We start from the raw sequence: 22,164 nt of genomic DNA on the forward strand, positions 1-22,164 counted from the left end.
GTTTAATCCATCTCACGGCCACTAAACTTGATCTCATCTTTGCAGTGAGTTAAATATATCACTTCGTGACAACTCCTACTTGAGATGATTGAGCTGGTGTGAAGTGCATCCTTTGCTATATCAAGGGCCCTCCACACTTTGGTCTTCTTGATGGACAAACTAAAGATCCTAGACCCATTGGTTACAAAGATTCAGATTGGGAGGCTCTATTGATGACAAAAAGTACACTTCCGGTTATGTCTTTAGTTTGGGCATAGGTGCTCTCACTTGGACCGTTAAGAAGCAACAAGCCTTATCTCTTTTCTCGAGGGAAGCCGAATAGTAGGGAATAGTCAGAGCATTATATGAGGCAGTTTGGGTTCAAAGGTTGCTTTCAAATATCTATATGTCTCAAGCAAGCTCTTCACCCTCTTTTTCAACAATCAAGGGGTGCTCAAAGTTGCGAAAAATCCAGTTTTCCATGAGCAAACCAAGCATATTGACCTTCAGTGTCACTTTATCCACTAGCTGGTTAAAGATGGATCTGTGAATTTGCAGTGTGTTCTTATAACGGACTACACTGCAGATATTCTCGCCAAGCGCTTGCTTCCAGATAAGTTTGTTAATGTTAGCAAGCTCCTTGGTGAATTAGATAGATTGACCATTAAGGGAGGGTATTAGAATAATATTTTTGTTGATGTCTTTCTATTTCTGTTTAATGGTCAATATTCTAAATGTTGCACATATTAGAATGTTTTTAAATTCTTATGGTTGTTCTATTATGGAAACATTGTCCCTTTGTAAATTATAAAAGAACGTCTTGTTCATTAATTGATTCATCCAATTTTTTACAAATTACTTATGTAATACATTTAGGGGCTTATAAAAAAACTGCTCTTAAGACCACAGATTCATTGAATCCTTCAGTTTATCAGAAATCCTTGAAAGGATTGAATTTTCCCAACAGAAATCTTAAGTTCAAAACTAAAAGCTGCTTGGAAAAGAATGGGAAAATCTATGGATTACTTGAAGACTTAGTAGCCTTGTGCTTTAAGGCACCTTGTATAAAAGATGAATTTGAAAATTAGAGTGAAAATCCTTGTTTGGGAAGAATTCCAATGATTGGAAATGAAAAACTTTATCAAAATGTGTAAGTTTTCAATTTTAAGAGAGAAAATCCTGAACAAAACAAAGAATTTCAAGAATAGAATGTGGAAATCCTTAAGGTGAGATTTCGATCATTTGTCCTTAAGGATGTCAATTCCTGACCCACAATTCTTTTGGACATGAAAAAATCCAATCTTGCAATTCCTTGCTTTTGTGAAATTTCTGCCTTAAAGGAAAAATTGGGTTTTGAATCCAAAATGTTGAAGGAAAAAACAAAAAATGAGAAAATTGAAAAGGAAATACAAAATTCTTTCTAAAATATGAATTTCAAAAGTTGAAATGAGGAAATCCTTAATCAAGAACTGAAAAATCAAAGCCCCAAATAGAAAATTCTTACAAGCATGGAAAATCCCACTAAAAAATCCTTAGAAGAATGAAGAATGGAGAAAGGGAGACTTCACAACATGAGGGCATTCAAGATCAAGTCACACAAGGGAGGTGGAAAATTCAAGGAAGTAGCTTCATCAACTATGCGAAGGAAGAGATCATCACATCAAGGAGGCTACCTAGAAGATTCGTAGCAAATTCAAGGAAAGTTATGACAATGCTCACACTTTGACAATGTATGTATGATGTATGGAGAAGGATAACTCTGTAAGTGAGGAAGGCCACATCAATTTTAGATTTCCCTTGGAAATCCAAGATCAACTAGGAGGGATCTTACCTATCACAAGAAGGTCAAGCTATCAAGACAAGGGAGAAGATTTCTAAAATGATAAGGACGAAGGAAATTCATGAAAATGAAGCAATTTGGAAATATGAACCACCACAATCAATGGTAGTTAATGTAAGAATCAAATAATGTTGAGTATCAAGAGTTATATTACAAAGTAATTGGTAAAAATCTTGCTTATTATTAACAAAGACCGAGAGGTCATTAAATGCAAAAGAATGGAACGATGTTTCCATAGGAAACGATCGTAAAGGATAGAAACATTATATTCTAGCTGAAAGAAAGCTAAAAAAGCTACAGCTAGCTAAAGTTAACTAAATATTAGAAACATTCTAATAGTTACAATAGATTACAAATAGATTACGTTTAACTAATAATAGACGATTATCTATTATTGTAATACCCTCCCTTAATGGTTAATCTATCTACAACACCAAGTTGTCCTCTGAATTTGACAAACTTATTAGGACCAAGAGACTTGGTGAGAATGTCTGTAGTCTGATCTATGGTAGGAACATACTGCAAATCTGTTGTCCCGTCTTCAACCAACTGTCGTATGTAGTTATAGTGAACATCCACATGCTTGGTTCGTTCATGGAAGACTGGATTTCCGGCTAACTTGATAACGCCTTCGTTATCAACAAATAGAGTAGTTGGTCTTGCTGGTGACATCTGTATATCCCCAAGCATCTGATGAAGCCAAACAGTTTCACATCTTGCGTCAACATTCCCTCTGTATTCGGCCTCTGTAAAGGATATAGAAACTGCCTGCTGCTTCTTACTGGTCCATGTGACGGCACCAGATCCCAAATTGAACACATATCCAGAAGTTGACTTTTTATTGTCAACAGAGCCTGCCTAATCTAAATTTGTGAACCCACTAACTCTAGAATTAGAACTTTGAGAGTAAAGAAGTTCATACTTTGAAGTGCCCTTGATATAACAAAGCACATGCTTTGCTGCCATCCAATGATCAGCCTTAGGAGTTGTCATAAAGCGTGAGATATAGCTGACTGCAAAGTTGATGTCAGACCTAGTAGCAGAGAGGTAGATGAGGCTGCCTACTAGTTGCCTGTATATAGTATCATCAATGGGAGGAGAATCAGATTTGGTTGATAACTTGAGACCTTTATCCATAGGTGTAAATGCAAGCTTGCAATCCTGCATACAAAATTTGTCTATCAGAGCCCTGGTATAGTTAAACTGAGAGATGACTATACCAGAAGACTGTTGCCAAACCTCAACACCTAGGCAATAATGCATGAGCCCAAGGTCAGTCATATCAAAAGATTGACATAAATTTTGTTTGATTCCCTAAATCATTGATGTCGAACTGCCAGTGATGATCAAATCATCCACATAAATAACCAAAAGGATGATGTCATTGCCAGTAGTTTTGATGTACAAATTTGAGTTTGAAGAACTCCTCTTGAAGCCTTATTAAGGTACTTATCAATTTTTTTGTACCATGCTTGAGGGGCCTGCTTCAAGCCATAGAGAGCTTTTACCAATCTGAGAACCTGATGGTCTTTACCAGCAACCTCAAAACTAGGAGGCTGCCTCATGTAGACCTCTTCATGGAGATCACCATTCAGGAAAGCACTCTTGACGTCCATCTGATGGACCTTCCAGCCAAATAGTGCTACTATGGCTAGGACTAATTTGATGGTGCTCATCTTTGTAGTAGGAGCAAAGTTCTCCTCATAATCAATGCCCTGACACTAAGAAAAGCCCTTCGCAACTAAACGAGCTTTGTACTTATCCAAAGTACCATCCGATTTGTATTTGATATTGTGAATTCATTTGCAGCCAATGGGTTTCTTCCCTGCTGGATGATCAGAAAGGACCTAGGTGTTATTCTTCAGCAGGCTCTGGTGTTAAGATGTCATGGCCTGTTCCCACTCTGGAATTCCTTTAGCCTCAGAGTATGCTTAAGGTTCAAACACACTCTGAATGTTGGCCATTAGAGAAAAGTTAATAGACTCCGTAGGTTTGCTCTTTTTCCGAGTAGTTCTCCCATCAATGAGCTCATCATCATGAAGATCAACAAGTGTCTTAGCCCACCACTTAGGCCGGCAAAGAGAATATGTTAGTATCGGGAGATGCTTGGTGTTAGGTTCCTCATCAGAAGAATCTGGATCAAACTCAGGTGAAGCATCTACAAATCAAGGTGATCCTACAGGAGAAGCTGGAGGTGTTTGCATAGGTATCACTGGTATAATTGGAGTTGCAAGAGCTACTAGAGCCCTCCCATTGGATGGACCTAATGGAAGCCTAACCCAAATCACGAGCCTTTGAAGGCTGGTTTGTTGATCAAGAATAGGAGAAACAAACATGAATGGTCCTCGTTGCTCATCAAAGACTACATCACGACTATATAGGAGATGAGATGTCTCAATGTCGATCAAGCGTTAGGCTTTGTGAAGACTACAGCATCCAACAAGCATGGGTTTCTGACTCTTGGCATCCAACTTGGTGTGTGACACATCAAGGATCCAAACAAAAGCAAGGGAGCCAATAACCTTCAAGTGACTGATCCTGGGCTTGTGACCTGACATAGCCTCTTCCATAGTATTACCTTTGACCGCTACTGTGGGTGACCGGTTCAAAAGATAAACATGTAGTTTTGACTGCTTCTACCCAAAACTTCTTCAGAACATGTCTGTGTTCGAGCATGGATCGAGCCATTTCAGTGATTGTTCTGTTTCATCGTTCAACTAAACTGTTATGTTGTGGTGTGTGGGGTGTGGTTAATTGGCGTTTGATGCCATGAGCATCTAAGAAGCTAGAGAAATCATCAGAACAAAAGTCCCCCATTGTCTGATCTAAGAGTAATAATAGATTTTCCAGACTCTTTTTCAACTAAAGGTTTAAACTTATGAAATATAGGAAATGCATTAAATTTCTTTTTAAGGAAATACACCCACATTTTTCTACTAAAATCATCAACAAACAACAGAAAATACCTGGACCCAAGAACAAAAGGAGTGGCCATAGGGCCGCAGATATCGGCATGAACAAGCTGAAGTACTTGAGAAGCTCACCATGAATTGCCACTGATGAAAGGTATATGATGTTGCTTCCTAGCCTAACATGCATCACAAACTCCAAGCTGTTGAGTTTGAATCTTTGGCAATCCAAGGAGAAGCTCATCTCGCGCAAGCTGTGAGAGATAATGCACATTTAGGTGCCCATAATGCTGATGCCAAAGTGTGCTAATAGAAGACTGTCGAGAAGCCTTAGCTAAGTTCCAAGAATCACCAGAACTATTAAGTCAGAAAAAACCATGATCCTCAAGACCCACTGGAATAGTAGATTGAGTCACCCAATCAGTGATGGTACACTGATGTGAATTGAAGGTGATAGCCAAGTGTGGAGAATGTCACAGTAACTGACTGTGAGAGTAGATTTAGTTCCATCCCTAGAATGTAGTACACATTGAGGAAAATGAGATTTCTCCCAGCAGTCTGAATTTGAATGTTGCCTTTGTCGACAGCAGTGTACTCTTCTCCGCCACCAAAAATAATAGAATTTGTGTAAGGCTGGTAGTCAATGAACCAGTCTTTACGGTGGATGAAGTGATGAGAGGCACCTAAATCAATGTACCAGGCAAACGACTTCAGATGATCTCCAGGTCTTTTAGCCATGAAGGCGTAAGAGGCAGATTCCGTCTCCTTAGTGTGGTCTGCATTGTTTGCTTTGGGCTGTGAACCTGATTACTTGGATTGTGTAGTTGAGCGTTTTTGACATTCAACCTTTATGTGCGCAAACTTGTGGCAATAGTTGCATTGAATGTTCTTCTTTCGGGAGCCATTTGATGTTGGAGCAAAATACTTTTGCTGAGACAGTTGTTGAAACTTGCCTTTATCCTTTTGAAAGGATTTAGCAGCAAAGGCTTGCTCTGTGGAGGTGGAGTTCGAACTGTTATCGATTTGTTGTTTCGACCGATCTTGCTGAAGCAGAAGTGTGGAGAGATCAGTGAACTTCAGATCTACACCAGAAGATGTGATGTTGAGAATCTCAATAAAATGCTCATAGGACTTTGGTAAACTTTGAAGAATGATAACCACAATATCCTCTTCCTCCATCTTGCGACCGATGAAAAGCAACTGATCATGGATTTCCTAGATCCTGTTTAGGTGTGCCTGGAGTGAGGTTCACTCATCCATGATAATAGAAAACAGAGTGTTTTTCAAAAAGAAACCTCTTCTTTTGTCAGAAGTCTCATGAGGACCTTTGAGACATGTCCATATCTCGGGAGTTGTCTTGTCGGATGGGATCTAAGAGAGCTGATCATCAACCACGGATAATTTGAGAAGCATCACTGCTTCTCGATCATTCATATCCCAAGTATCATGATCAGTACTAGGAGCAGTTGGACGCTTCGTAATACCCAAAACAATTTGATCGTTAGTCCGATATTCAAATATTGTTATGTTCTATTGCATCCAAGTGCCATAATTTCGACCATTGAATTTTGAGTTGTGCTCAAGCATAATATTTGTTAGAGATGCCATGGCACGTTTTTCAATAAAAAATCTTGAAAATCTGTGAAGGCACGTTCTTCAAGGCAAAAAAAGGGAAGACCCAAAAAATTTGGAGTCACCCAAAAGAGAGCTCAAATAGAAAATGTTGTGTTTTTTGGATCTGCTGGCTCAAAAATCGAGGCACCCCAAAAACAGATGACAACCCAATTGAGCTCTTGAAAAACCTACCAAGAATCTTTAAAAGGAAAAAAATTTTGGCGTCAAAAAACTAGGGATTCGAGCAAAAAACCAGGTCGGTGGCCATGGAGGTCAAATAAACAGAAAAATGGTGATTACAGGTTGAAGAACTGTTCAATTTTGTTTAAAAAAGGGGCGTTTTGACTAAGACAGTAGTGGGGATTAAAAATGTGACAAGGAGCCCCAACATATGCAACGCGAATAGAACATCTAACATGGATAGACAACCATCGAACACCAAACACGAGTAGAGAAATTGCGAGTTAGTAGAACACCGAACCTGAGCAGAGAAATCGCGAGTTTCCACAATAAATTAGACGCGATTTGTAGGTTGCAATTTGTAGGAAAAACGCCCTTGACTGGTCTCATAACCCATGCCGTACAATTTCTTTTAGATTCATCAAAATTTCATGTATTGATTCCTCAATACCTATTATCGCAGAATATTTGTTTGATATATTGTTAAATTTAGCGTGTGTGATTCAAAAACATTTTGAATGTTGGGCATAATAAGAGTTCATTGTAATTAGCTTGCTCTTGCCTTTGGATGATCTATCCTCAACAAGTTCTTTATCTTGAACATCATCAATGAGCTTTTCCCTCTACTTAGGTTGCATGGTAGTTGCATCTCCTTCCAATTTAGTACCATTATGACTTTCTTGAATGAAATCATTTGGATATTGGTACTTGGTGACAAGATTCTACAATGTTGGAAATGTGAAAATCCCCGTCAGGTGGAGCTAATGGAAGTTGAACGCCCCAAATCTGAAACTTTCAAAAGTTAATCTTCAAGATCATTGATGGAAGAAGAGAGCTGAATAGTCCCACCTTCTTCATCAATGACTACACCTTTGCTAAATGTTAGGTGATCATTGTCCCCATCAATCATTCTATATGCTTTATGATTTTCACTATTATCCAAACATATGTAGTAGAACCAAAAACCTTAAAATGGCCAATTCTTGGTTTCTTCCCATACCAAGCTTCCTATGGGGTCATCTTCTTGATGACCTGTGTGGGAGACCTGGTCTCCTGAAAAGAGGGACAGCCCAGCTGCCTGGGACATCACTCTTTTTAAAATGAAGTACAGGAGTGGGCTACTGAAACAGAGGGTTGAGTGGCATAGCAAGCAGGACGAGTCTCTGTTAGGCATTACAAAGTTGTATGCTTAAGGACTTGGAGTAATTATTATTCATGTAAATGTTGGGGTGGTGATATGATAGAGCTAATGCTTTTGCCTTCTGTAAGATGTTTTCCTGTTAGGTGTAGATGCTAGTGCCTTGTATGACCCTATTTTTTATGTGAAATCTGGGAGTGGGCTGATGCAACAGAAGATTGAATGGCACAGCTAGTGTACGGAGTCTCTGTTATACATTTTGAAACTGCAATCTTATGGAAGGAGTCTCTCTGAGGCATTTTGGAAGTGCATTATTAAGGGATTGGAGGAATTGTTACCCATGTGAATATTGGTTTCTTGATACAACAATGCTAATGCTTTTGCGGGTTTACTCTCTCTATGTTGTTTTTCTGTGAGGGTGTGAATATTTGAGGCTTTTCTGGTATATATGAGTGGACAATGCCTTAAGGATGCTGTTGGGTATGCATGAAATAAATTATAAGCTTGCAGAAAATATAGAGACCTGTAGCATGCATCTATCTAGATTAGTTGATGTTTCTTTTAATTCCAATGAAGGTAAATTTATTATAATATGCTAAAAGTAATTATTAAGATTACAAGCATTCTGTTCACAAAAATAAGGCACTCCTGAAAGCATGCGTAGAATAGAAGGAAAGAAGGAAAGAATAAATTCTTCATTAAAACATTCAGTATTGGTAGATCATTTTGTTTGAACCTTACTGTGCTACATCTGCTTAAGCGTGTGCATTATATCTACTACTTGTTTTGTTAAGTCAGGTCAGTTGAGTCTCAAAGTTGGTATCAGTATGTTCTTAAGTTTTGGGTTTGGTTTGATGTAAACAAAGGTTTGGCTCTTATGTCATGTAAATTGTTTTGTTACATAATTTGTATAATAATTGTTTTAGCTTTAAAGGGTTCTAGTTATTGAATTTGATTTCGTACATCAGATGAGCAAGACTTGAGCTAAGCGCCTACTAATTGAAATACTGTTGAAGTTAAAAATCAGTTCAAATTCTCAGAATGATTGCATTTATTTTCTTTTCTTCCCCTACTTTTGTTCCAAGATATGATTCCACCCGCACATACAAAGCAAGCTGTAATTCTTGTTCGTCTCTTTCTTACTTTGAAAAGAACTTATATTGCATGTGGCATTTCATCTTATATGAATGAAGCAACTTTTATATTAACAAGGCAAGTAAGCATTTGTGAAGAAGAAGTTTCAATACACATCAAGATGAATATCGATAATGTGTGTAAGTAGTTAAATGTCCCTATTTCTAGCATAATACTTAACGATTGTGGTCAATGACATGAATCTGTTTATTGTACTTACAGGACACAGGACTTCTGCTGGCATTTAACAATCATACTAGCCTTGGGCATATCATTGTTGACAGGATCAAATCTTTGTTTCTGATCTGATTATTTCTATGCTGGATACAATGCAGCTGGATTGGTTTTTAGAAGAAACTCTTTGCTCTCTTTTTATCATAATCTTGTAAGTATTCACTGATGGCAGACTGGGCTGCAATCCCATCTGCTGCCTATTCACAACCTCAGCCTAGTCAATTCTACAGAAATGATAGAATCTTCGGCAAAAGCTTGGTTCACAGTAAGCGACATTTAGGGCATTTTGAGGCTCACCTTTTCCTTGGGAGGAAGCATTCTTTTCAACAATACCATGGTCAATATCAAAGTCATTTTTTTGCTTTAGGGCAATCATATAGAAGCTGGACAGAAGGCTCACTATTTACACCATTCCATCATTCTCAGAAAATCTATTCTTTGGACATGCTTGCATTTGGAGACATGGAAAGGGAACATCTCCGTGAGAGAAAACATAGGTTTTTGTGGAGTAGTTCCTGTTTTGCATCATGTTTGAAGGCGTCTTGCAGTTTTAATTCTAATTGTTTTGGCTTATCAAATGATTCAGTATGGAATCATGGTGATTACAAACACTCAAGATGTTGTAAAAAGTCTTCTGGAATTCAGTGCTTTGCAGCTCTGGTAGATATTGGAAATGTCATGTCTCTGGAGTGGACATCTGCTGTGGATGAGGTGCTATTAGCTACCACTGTTGTCCTAGCATACATGGCTGGAATAGTCACGCCAAGGTCTCAAATTTCTGGAAGAAAGCAGAATGACATTGCAAATTTTGATAAAACCTCAGCAGATGATACCCTCTTCAGCAGGTGAGTGAATAATTTACTAGGTAGTAAAAGCTTGATTAGGTAGTACTATTTCCAATTGGCAAGTTGCTGACCAGGTTGTTTATTATAGAAGTAACTACAACACATTTCATTTTTATATCTCAAAGAATTCCATTCATGAATTTCTGAACTGATAGGCTTGAAAACAAAGAGAGCCAAAACAATGTAGATGATGTCTGGAACATTGTTCAAGGGAAACTTACAGCAGCTGTGAATGTGATTGAGAAAAATGATAGCTATGGAACAGTGTTCTTGGAACGTGAAAATCCTGGGAACAGTAATATGATAAGTTTGCAAGCTATTGAAAAGGGTCCAAGACTAAGACTTCTCTGGACAACATTGGACCATCTTCACAAAGAGGCAGGCATTGACTTTTTACCTAACAATTCTTTCAAGAATGCCCATGTCTTGAATTATAGCTTTTTCTTTACCTGTGCTGATGAGATGCATTCATAGTAATGATAGTAGCAATTTATGAACTTAAATGCCTTGAATAGTTGTATGTTCTGTAAGAGTTACTTCTGAATGCTTGGAGTGTTCATTTAAGCAATAAATTACATGTTTTGTACTTGAAAGATTTTCTTTTGTAATGTCTTTTGTCAGTGTGAATTATGTCTAGGTCCTCTGGATCTCCAAGAACACCTAATGAATCTGTCCCAGTTTAGTTTTAAATGCTTGGGATGATGACAAGCTTGTATCTTCTTGATCATCTTTCATTTGAGATCTCTTGATCCCCGTTAATGTGTACCGTAGGGAACAATCAGATGGTTTTTTTGCCGTGTCATTGTATGCATATAAGCTGCAATGGAAGTGTCCTTGTGTTGAATTGTAGGTTATCTGTATTAACATATCTCTAGCATCACTTTATAACATTGTAAGGTTGTACTAAAAACAATCATATGTAACTGTAAAAATGAATGGAGTGGTTCATTTTGAGAAGTGTTATTGCAAATAACTCTATGCTTCTAAAATCTAGTTTTTCTATATTATTGTTAAGATCTTTTTTCTTTCTGCAAGCACCATGGACATTATTATTCTTTGCTCAGTTTTGGTATTCTGTCAATAAATATTGTTCTTGATTGTTACATCTATTATTAAGCTAAGCATGTATGAGTACATCACATGCCATTTTTAGGTTATCTTATTTTGTAAGCGTAGCCAGAATTTCCCATCCCTCCTTGGGCGTGTCTCCCAGTATCCATATCTATATCTGCATTGGATATGGATACAATATGGCATGGATAGACATCAGATTCCCTACCTGGGCATGCCGAAAAATCCATAATTTTTCGACTATGCCAAATACTTTGTGATTTGATTTTTTAGTAGTTTGGAATATATCATCCTTGGTTAAAAACATACTTCTTTCATTCAACTTTTTTTTTTGGTATAAACAAAAAACTTCATCAAATGAGGAAGACAAATGAAATGGTTTTCTATTTCAGCTACCTATTGTTTTGGATTATCTTCTAGATTAACAAAAACAAACTTCTTTCATGCAACTTTGTTTTTGTTGGTATAAATAAAAACCTTCGCCAAATGAGGAAGACAAATGAAATGGTTTTCTATTCCAGCTACCTATTCTTTTGGATATTGTAATATTAAATCAACTTATAATTATGTGTGTAGCAATGACATGTCTAAATTGCTTTAAAAGTAATAAAAATATCCTGTAATAACTTAGAAATTTGCAAAATATGTCTAGTGTTTTTTATGAATGTCATATGCAACTGTCCATATTGGAGATCTTAAAAAATGGCCACATCCATATCCAATACCGTTCCCCTATTTGAATCTGTATCTTTATCCATGCAACTTTGTATTCTGTTGATTTTGATTATGTAGAAACTCACAATGAATAATGATTAAGGATGGATTCTGTTTTTAATATTTATCTGCTACAACATTGACTTATCATCTTTCAAAATTATAGAGCATGTCCCTGCAATTTTGGTTTTTTTCAATAATTAGCAAAGGTTCCTCTTAGGCACATGGGCATATCCTTCTATTTTAGTGTTTATCAATTAATCTTGGTTGGCCTTTCTCCTAAATATTGCACACATTTGAAGTTGTATAGTGATGTTTAAACATTTCTTATAAAATATATTTATTTAAATCTTTTATACAATTTTTGTTAAGATCTTTTATTCATTTTGCTACCACATTTAATTTGAATAAAGTACAGTTTGGAATGCCATTTTTACTTGTATCTTATCCTGTTGATTTTGACAATATACAAAGTCACGAAGCACAAGGAATAAGGATGGATTCTATTTTTCTGTCCCAAACTTTAACTTATCTCACTTTCAATGTTATAGAGCATGTCTCTGCTGTAATATTTTGTAGTTTAACATATCCTAGTAAGAGTTAGGATTTGGCACATGTGCACATCCTCATATTATCAATATAATCTTGCCTGGCCTTGCTCCTAGATACTCAGCCTAATCAAATATGTACAGTGATGTTAATATATCTTCTTTTAAATTATCTTTAACTTAGGATCATGCTACTACAGGAATATACTTAATTTTAACTTGGTCTGATGCTCGTTTAAAGCCCAAGGCATGCAATCTTCCTTTTCATGGAGAGTATTCTTCTAGAAAAAATAGCTGATTGCATAGTGTTTGCACTTGCTTAATGTACTCATTTTTCTTGAAACCTAGGTTGCAAGTTGGTGTTGCTACTTTCATTATGACCTTATCCTGCCTTTGTTGTGTAATGTTGACCATTTACATATTTGGGAAGGCTGTCAACCACCTTCTGTATGGCTGCTGACATGTTTACAATATTTTCTTGGGTTAGGTATCTGAGTTCTTGAATTGATTTGACAACCTAACTCCTTGTTACAATTGCTATTACATATTCAGTAATTTTTCCAGGGCAGGCAGGGGCATATAATAGCATGTAAAAATCGTAGTAAACATTTTGCAATTTTGGTATCCTGACATTATATATATGTGCTTCGCTTTTTCCCTAAAGCTTGAATTTTTCCGTGTTAGGCTAATATCTTTCCATGTTGATTTTTTGGCTGATTGACATTTTGTACAGTTGTGTTAGCAGATTGGCAAGGTTCCACTAAACAGGAAAAACTTAGACCAAGGTGAATGTGTAAGGCTTCTCTTAGATATTTTAAATGCTTCAATTGGACCAGTTTATGCACGATGGCTTCAGGAAGAGCATAGAAGGAATGACTGTATTCTTACCAAGGTATTCTTTAAATTAATCATGTTTTAGTAATTGATTTATGTGTTTTGAGACTGCCATGCTTACAGACTCTTTTTTTCCAAGTTAGTTTTAAAAAATGATTTAAAGAACTAAAATACTGTGGACAGCATATAATGCTGATGCAATATTCTTAGCTCAATGATCCAATCTCACCTAGGACAAACCTTGATGCTTAATTGTATCATTTGTTCTCAACTTGGAGTATTTATATCCAATTAAACATTGAACAACAAATAGATCACATAAAGCTCTTCTAAATGGTATTTGTCCATAGCTAGTTTTTCTTTCCCTTCTGCTATAAGTTGAAATAGTGAGTGCTCATGGATGATGAGTTTTCTTTACCGAAACACAATTTGAACAATTCTGTCATTTCAACATACATAAAATAATTGCAGAAGATTTTGAAATCTTTAGAAAATCAAGATTTATACCATAAGCTCCTACCTGTTCTGAAGTAAATTGGCTTATGAAAAGCAGCCAAACTGAACTTTTTTTAGTGTAAAAGTTTGTAGAGTTTGAATTCAAATAATTTGTACTTGTAATAACAAATGGTTGTCTCATATTGTTATTCAACTAATTGTCTCTCAGTGGTCCTGATTTTGTAATTACTTAAATCTTGGGTATATGAGGAATCAAACAATGAGTACTCCTTAGAGTGAAGTAAACTGGTGGATGGAATGAGACATAAGCAATTATGCGCCACCAAGTTATAGGGATGGGGATGACATGTTTCTAGGATAGGGGTACTTTTGGGCCATCTTTTAGGGGACAATAGAGGACAGCTATTAAAAATTAGGGAAATATTAAAAAATATAGAGAAATGTCAAATATTCATATCATAACATTGATAAATAATTTGCCATAGACAATAATATTAATGAGTGGGCAATGTTTAATATCGGTCCACCCATCCATGATGATGGAGCTATTACAATAATAGATAGTTTTCTATTTCTATTTGATGGTTATCTGTTCTAATCTATTGTAAATATTAGAATCGTCCTAATATTTAGTTAGCTTTTAGTTAGATGTTAGTTATTTGTTTGCTAGAATAGAATGTTTCTATTCTTGATGATTGTTTCTTAATGAAACATCTTTTATTCTTTTGTATATATTGATCTATTGATCTTTGTTAATTTTAAGCAAGTATTTTACCAATTACTTCCAGTAATATGGTATCTAAGCAAATACTTAATTTTTTTTTTTTGAATAAAAATTAATAATTTCATTTGAAATTATCAGTGCCTTATTTTGTTTGGAAATAATTTTCAGCCTTGGTTTGTTAGTTGGTTTTAGGAAAAATTGATTTTTACATAACACAGGGTTTCTCAGTGGCCTTTTCCCTCTAAAAAAGGACCATTCTTGGTCGTTTTTTAGTTTGCAACTTGTTCTTGTCACAGAGCGAACTCTTCCTCAAAACTACACATCAAATTTCGACTCTATTTGTAGGTTTTTCTAGCTCTGTTCGTAGGTTTTCAGCTCCGTTTGTGGGTCATTTTATTTCCAGTGTTTTTTTCCTCTGCATTAGTGGTGTCGTTTTCTCCAGAAATTGCCATTAGTGCTGCTATCTAGGGTTTTCAAAACCCTTAGTATTAGATCCGTACCCTGAATCCACCATTCTTCTTGCAAAATCTGCCATTTTTAAAGCTTTTTTGGAGCCTTTCATGTTTTTTTGAAACCCTAAATTTCTGTACCAGATTTAAATTATTTTATAGATCCTTGGTGGGTTTTTGGAGAGCTCAACTGGATTGTTGTCCGTTTATCTGGGTGTCTCAATTTTCGAGCCAACAGATCCAAAATCTGACAACATATTCCTTTAGGTTTTTTCAAGCTCTCTGTTGAGTATGTCTAGTTTTTCTTGGTCTTTCGACATTTTGCCTCGAAGTATGTGCCTTCATAGATTTTCACATTTTCCACTGAAAATGTGCTATGGCATCTTTGACAAATATTCTGCTTGAGGGAAATCAAATATTCAATGGTCGGAATTATTGGTTGATGCTGCTAGAACTTTAAGATGAGGATAATATTATATCCCATATAATATATATGGTGAAAAGAAATATAATAAAGAGATATCGCCAAAAGGTATTTGTCATTGGCGGTGACACACACACACACACACTATAATGAAAGGATAAAGCCACATCAATAAAGATTAAATAGAAAAATGTAGCGAATACTGATTGTAGACATGGTGTCGAGTGATAGACCAATGAAAACAATACAAATTTAAACGCTGGACCCATTAACAAATGATCCGCCAATATAGTTTGACACCATGGCAAGAATTGAAGAACATACACAGGGTGTAACCCAAGATATTATGACTGCTAGTGGAAATCAAACAATGCTCAGGGTTGTGCCAGTCAACGACCCTACCAAATTAGACTGAACATTATAAGAGCCACGCAAATGTTGGGCAATGGAATATATGAGGAAAAGGCAGATAATACTGCCACCATGGAAATTTGTAGACCCATGCCACATCAAAATGAGATTTTCATTAATATTATCGAAGGACATTTGCATTCCAATCAAAGTTGACTGAGATGGCTATCGCGACTGATCAAAGGTGATGAATCACTTCAATAAGATAATTGACACATAATAAGGGAGAAAAATGGGCACCCAAGCAATTGAAGCAATGGGGATAAAGTCATCATCAGACCCCACATGTAAACTAAGGTAATGAATATTTACATTATAATTATGGTATTAAATAACTGAGAGAATGTATTTCCTTTACATTATTATAGTTATATCTCCATTTTATATTATGATATTAAATACATGACTTGAGATGAATAACCAAAAATATGTGGTGATTATATATATGTATATAAAGTAATTAAGATATATTTTCTAAACAATTTGTTATGAATATAAGTGATACTGACCTAGATTTTTATATGTAGTAATGATAAGGAAATAATATGTTGAAATTATAGATCATAATATATATATAGAAAATGGAAGATATCCTTATATGTTCAAAGTATATTTAAATTAGACATTAATTTGTATTATATTGGGATTATCTTATATTATTTTATAGAATTATTTATTATTTTTGAGTATTATTTCTAATTTTTATGTATTATAAGAGCTATTTGCCTTGATCTTTTCCTAGAATGTTCTTGAAGGAAAAAGAGGGAGATTGAGATTTAGAGGGAGCCTAACATTTTATTACAGGCAGCCTTGAAAGAGAGGGAATAGATAGAGGATATGATTCAGTCAACCTTCGGTGATCTTCATAATATTGACTTAGAGGGAGTAAACCATGTTGAGATGGATTCTTCGGTGATAAATAAATTGTAGCAGTCAAGAGGATTGTGATTCATGAATATGCTTCGTGACTGTGATTTTAATGGGGCTACCCTCTGTGTACATCATGAGGAAGTGACGACTTCTAAATGATGTGTAAACCATGTTGAGATGGATTCTCTAGTGATAAATAAATTGTAGCAATCAAGAGGATTGTGATTCATGAATATACCTCGTCACTGTGATTTTAATGGGCCCACCCTCTGTGTACATCATGAGGAAGTGACTACTTCCAAATGATGTCCCTTGTATTTGCAAAATTTATTGAAAGGTGATGATCTTACAATAACTTAATTTTCTACTATGATGTCTATGTAGGTCATGATAGATTATACTTTGCATAGTGGATGTTTATATGGTAAGCATTATGAGAATGAGTGTGCACATACCTTATAAACAATTTTTTAAGTATATGGTGAATGTTATGCAAATTGATATTCTGGAAGGTCATTGCATAGAGTACTTGGTGAATATCATGCGACTTGATGTTCAAGAAGACCATACTCACAGTACTTGGGGAATATCTTGCATCTCAACATTTTGGAAGGCCCATTACTCAAAGAGTATTTGGTGAATATCAGTGATATTTTGGGAGACCAATATTTATAATATTTGATGTGATTTCAAACATTTTTGAGTAATTGGTGAATATCATGTATTCTGGGAGACAAATACTCATGATATTAGATGTGATATCAAAACCTTTTGAGTATTTGGTGAATATCATGTGTTGATATTCTGGGAGACCAATACTCATGATATCAGATGTGATATCAAAACCTTTTGAGTGCTTGGTGAATATCATGTGTTGATATTTTGTGAGACCAATACTCATAATATCAAATGTAAAATCAAAATGGTGGATATCTTCTGATCAAAGATATCCTTAAAATTTTGTCATTCCTAATATTACCAATGGTGTAATATTTGTCTTGTGTTTATCATCCCTAGCTTAAGAGGGAGTGTTAATGTTTGGTAGCTTCGGTTGGATGAACTCATGAGACTAAACTAAAGTCACACACACACACACACACACACATTTGTGTGTAGTGTATTAATCATTTATTATATTAATTAATTAAAATGAATAGACATGTTACTTGAAGGGACATACGTCTCTCAATGTTTCATCATCAATATAAAGAGAGAGATCCTTGCCCTTGGAAAGTACATACCGAAGTGGTAGTGCAATTACATTTGCAGTGACCCTGGAAAATCAACAAGGAAAATAAATGAAATATAAATAACAGAATAAAGAATGAAATAAAATAATAATAAAAAATGGGGGCACAACAATCATCAAGAGGAATTAGTGAACAAACAAGGTGGTGGGAGAAACAAAATTTATAAACTAACAAAAGCACAACATTAAAAAAATGAATAAAAAGGTACCCAAAAATAAAAACTTATAAATAATACCAATAGCATATGAGAAAAAAAACCATGAAAATAGATTTAAAGGAAAAACCAAAACTAAGAAATGAGAAGGACGCAAAAAAAACTTAACACACACACACACACACACACACACATATATATATATATATATATGTATGAATATATGTACATATGTATGTATGTTTATATATGTATGAATATTAAAAAAAATATAAAAGAAAACCCACTTACCTTTAACATATATATATACACACACACATACATACCTATACATGTATGAATATATGTACATATGTATGTATGTTTATATATGTGTGAATATTAAAAAATAAATTAAAAGAAAACCCACTTACCTACAAAGTAAAAAACAAACAAAATAAAATAAAGCCCCAATACAAGGATCTATATGCGTGTAGGCCTAATACAAAGATCACAAGCTCATCAACAATTTGGCCCTTACCATTTCCTTTACCCAAGAAGCTTGAGTCAGAGAACTAGTTACCCATCCTTGATGTTCTTATCATCAAGAAGCTTGATGGTATCTTTGGTCATCGCCTGTATTCTAAAGCCACACATACTGACTTGTACCTCCACTCATCCTCCCACCACCACCCCTTCCAAAAAGTTGCTATCCTTACGACTCTTTCTCTAAGAGCCTATAGAATTTGTGATGAAGACAACTATCCCCAAGAGCTTACCCATCTTCGCTAGGTTTTGATGTTTAATGGGTACTCTCATAAGCCAATCTCAAAGGCTCTTAACCAAGCTAAGTCCTCTCATCTTTCTTGCAGTAGTCCTAACCCTTCCTTAGCCCCGCCTTCGCTTATTGCCTCCCTTCCTTTTGTGGATGGCATCTCCCAAAAAATTGTGAAAATATTGACCAAAAAGGGCCTTCGTGTTGCCTGTAAACCCCTTTTAAAGTTAATAAACTGTGTCCCCTTGCTCATGGATTTGAAAAAATCTCTTCTAGACTCCAAAGTCTATAAGATTGAGTGCTCTTGTGGCATGCTCTATATAGGTGAAACTGGTTGTTCTTTTATCGCTAGGATCTGTGAGCATAGTGTTGACATCAAGCACAATAGGGTTTGAAAATCTGCCTTAGTAGAGCACTCTTCTTCTACCAAACATTATATCTATTTGGAGAATGCCAAAATCTTGTCTAAGGAGGACTATTTTAAGAGGAAACTTAAAGAGGCTTTTGTAATTAAGTTATTAACAACCATCCCATTAACCTCAACCAAGATGATGGGTGGTCCATAAACCATTCTTGGCGCCCCTTGTTAGGCATGCTTGATAGCCTCCATCATGGCACGCTCGACAACTCCCATCGTCCTTGATGCTCTCTTGGTTGCCTTCTTGTTCTTTCTTTGGGTTTTTGTGTAGTTGCGTTCTTTTTTACCGCTCCCTTGTTCTCTTGTGCTCACCCACACTTTGAATAGTGCTCTGGTTTGTTTCTTTTCTTGTCTTTGTCTTTAATTTGGATTTTGTGCAAGTGTGTTTAGCCTTTTTTTGTTGGCACTTGTTGAAGATTATAGCTGCAATAGAGGTCTTTATGTCTAATTTTATGAAATAGAAATATGTTTGTTATTACCGTTATGGTCATCTTCAGCTGAAATAGACATTTGTGATAATATTTAAGATACTATTATATAAAAGACACATGTCATTCGTCATTCAAAGAGGCATGTGTATGGAAATATGAAGTGTTGAATACTTGGATATATGAAGGGACCTTCGTGGGTAAGATGAAGAGTCTAAATGCAATCTATTTATGTGATTGCTTGGTGTATTGTAAAATAATCAAGTGAAAGCTTTGTAGTCAAACATAATATATTATCAATAAAAGAGACTTTGTTGGTGTGTGTAAAAACCCCAACTTGGTTATACTTAAACCACATCAATTTTCTTTCACAATTCAAAGGTTTGACATTTCGGCAAACATTTGGCAAGCAAGCTCGGATACCTTTGTAATAACCCTTGATGTTGTCTGAACTGGAAATGTTGATGAGCAAAGACAATGTTGTTTGTGTCGTTTGCATTCTCAGGTTACTTTCGATTGAATATCATATATACATATAAAGGATAATGACAGAGCTGAATATTAAGCAAATAACTAACACCCATTTCTGGAATGATCTCTATTGCAATTTTATTTATTCTCTCTCAAATGGACATGGAAAGAATTACAAGATCTTGAACCTGTAACTTCAGCTTCAATCGGCCTGCAACAAATATTCACCAACACTGCTCTATTTGTAATTTCCTTGCAAGCCTGGAATCCACAGAGATTGCCCTCCAACAGACATTTGTCAAACGATAATGGCAGACATTGCAGGATGCACATACACGGGCCTGATCCACACTGCAATAATTCCCCAACAGCAGGTGCTTCAATTACTGGCGTTACATAGGTAAGATAAATGCCCAAGTTTGCAGCATTAATAGACCCGATCAGGATGGGTTTGATAACACCAAGCGTCTAGGAAATTTAGATCAGTTTGGATGCCAGATTTCTGAGGAAATGGCAGCACCAATATGCACAGGTCTGGGCATTCGTATAGCAGAAATAAATTACAATCTTTCCTCCTTATATAAGTGCTGGTATGCCCAATCAGATAAATTCCCAGCAACAAGAGACTTTTTTTTTTTTTTTTTGATCAGTAAACGGCCGAAGCCTAGATTAATTATTATTATTTGGAATTAATTATTATTATATGTTAAGCGATATGTTAAGCAAAGGTAGATTCGAACCCAAGGCCTCCCACATGAGAGGCTCGCAAGTTACCATTGCGTTGTAAGCTTTTGCTTCAGCAACAAGAGACTTTGATGTGCAATGACTACCACAAATTGCTAAGTAAGCAAATGCCAAGACGCCCACCAATAATGCTCAGACTTATGAGAATCTTCAGCACTAATTCTCTGAATAATAACCCCGGTTTGCAGAGTTCAATAGCACCCTGTAACCAGGTGATTGTTGTCAATAATCTGGAACCCTCATGCTCAGAATTTCCAGTACACAAGATACACAATCGTAAACTCCCAGCCCAAAATAATAAATTAGCAGACTTAAGTTTCCAACCCTTCTAGCATTAATTAGCTTCTCAGCAAGAAACTTCTTCCAAAGCAACAGTTGTATAGAAATGGAAGACTCAATTTCAAACTAGAACAAATCTCAGAAATTAATCTACAATACCTCGGCTGTAGATGAGATGTTTCCTCAGGACCACCCTTATACTTCAGCAAGGGCCACAAAATTCCAGAACTCAGAAAAGCCATAAAGGCAACAAAACCATATAAATACTCAAGTGTGTCTTTCCCAAAGAAATGAGCTCTCATTTATACGCTTTCGTTGGCAAAAGTTTTACTCCACTTCAAAAAACATGGAAGTTTCCCTAAAGAACTCAACACTAGAAACTTTCCAACTTGCTTTTTAGAAATATCTCTTAAAGTTGTTATTATAAAAATATAAACATTGTTATAATAATGCAACTCAATGAATAATAAATAAATAAGAGCCTATGCAATTCTTAACCTGATTAACTATTGGTGACGACCAACTGTCGAGCCACCCATTGCACTGCCAAAAATAGCAACTACTGAAAATAGACTTACTAAAAATTGTAAATCCATAACTGAGACCCCCAAAATGCCTTGTCAGCTCACGAGGGTTGCTATGGTGAACTGGCTTGGCCAACTGCAAGGACCTGCTAAAGATGGGGACATTACAACGTGACTGGTTTTTCCTTTCAAGTGGAAGGGTTTCCACAGGATAAATGTATTGAGTATTTCATGTGTTGTTTATGCTCTTCTTTATTGTTGTTTGTCTCTATTTCTTGGAAAAAGCAATAACATGGTATCAAAGCCTAGTTAGATAACACAATAAAGGTGTCTTTATATCTATTTCAGATTGCTTCAAATACCTCGTTTGTAATTTTTTTTCATGGAGTCTTGTTAAGATCTCTTGTAGGCATGAAACAGGTCACGTCTAACCAATAAGTTATGGCTCTTGATGTTGCTTCTATGATGTTGTAATTTTTGGTCTCAATCATATCTATTTTCCTTTGGTGATTTTGTTTTAATATGATTAGTTGTTCATGTTTTATGGCTTGCTGTCGAGTTAGTTTCTCTTGCTAATGTGCGGTGTTATTTTTCCTTCTAGAGGCTCGATTCAAATGATAAATGCGCCCTCGGTTATATATCTTGTTGGCTTTGGCCTTGTGCTCATTAATTCTTTTAATTTAAATTTTGAAGTTTTGATTGTTGTGTTTTCTTAGAAGAGCAAAATTGCTTCCGTTGTAGCAGAGGTTTGCAAAATATTGCAAACTT

The 22,164-nt window shown here is 35.7% G+C and overlaps 1 protein-coding gene across 1 annotated transcript in view; it reads left to right on the plus strand.

Annotated features, from left to right (window-relative positions):
- LOC149572936 (phosphoglycolate phosphatase) overlaps positions 1-22,164 on the plus strand; it is a 76,986-nt gene that overhangs the window by 28,152 nt on the left and 26,670 nt on the right. The window contains exons 2-4 of the mRNA XM_089814052.1: positions 9,017-9,873; positions 10,029-10,251; positions 12,952-13,098. Coding sequence (XP_089670178.1) covers positions 9,194-9,873; positions 10,029-10,251; positions 12,952-13,098 — 1,050 coding nt within the window. The 5' untranslated portion in view covers positions 9,017-9,193. The remainder of the gene's footprint in view (positions 1-9,016; positions 9,874-10,028; positions 10,252-12,951; positions 13,099-22,164) is intronic.

This window comes from Cupressus sempervirens, chromosome 2, assembly GCF_028749045.1.
Source record: "Cupressus sempervirens isolate cs-2001-9-10 chromosome 2, ASM2874904v1, whole genome shotgun sequence".
NCBI classification, from domain to species: Eukaryota; Viridiplantae; Streptophyta; class Pinopsida; order Cupressales; family Cupressaceae; genus Cupressus; species Cupressus sempervirens.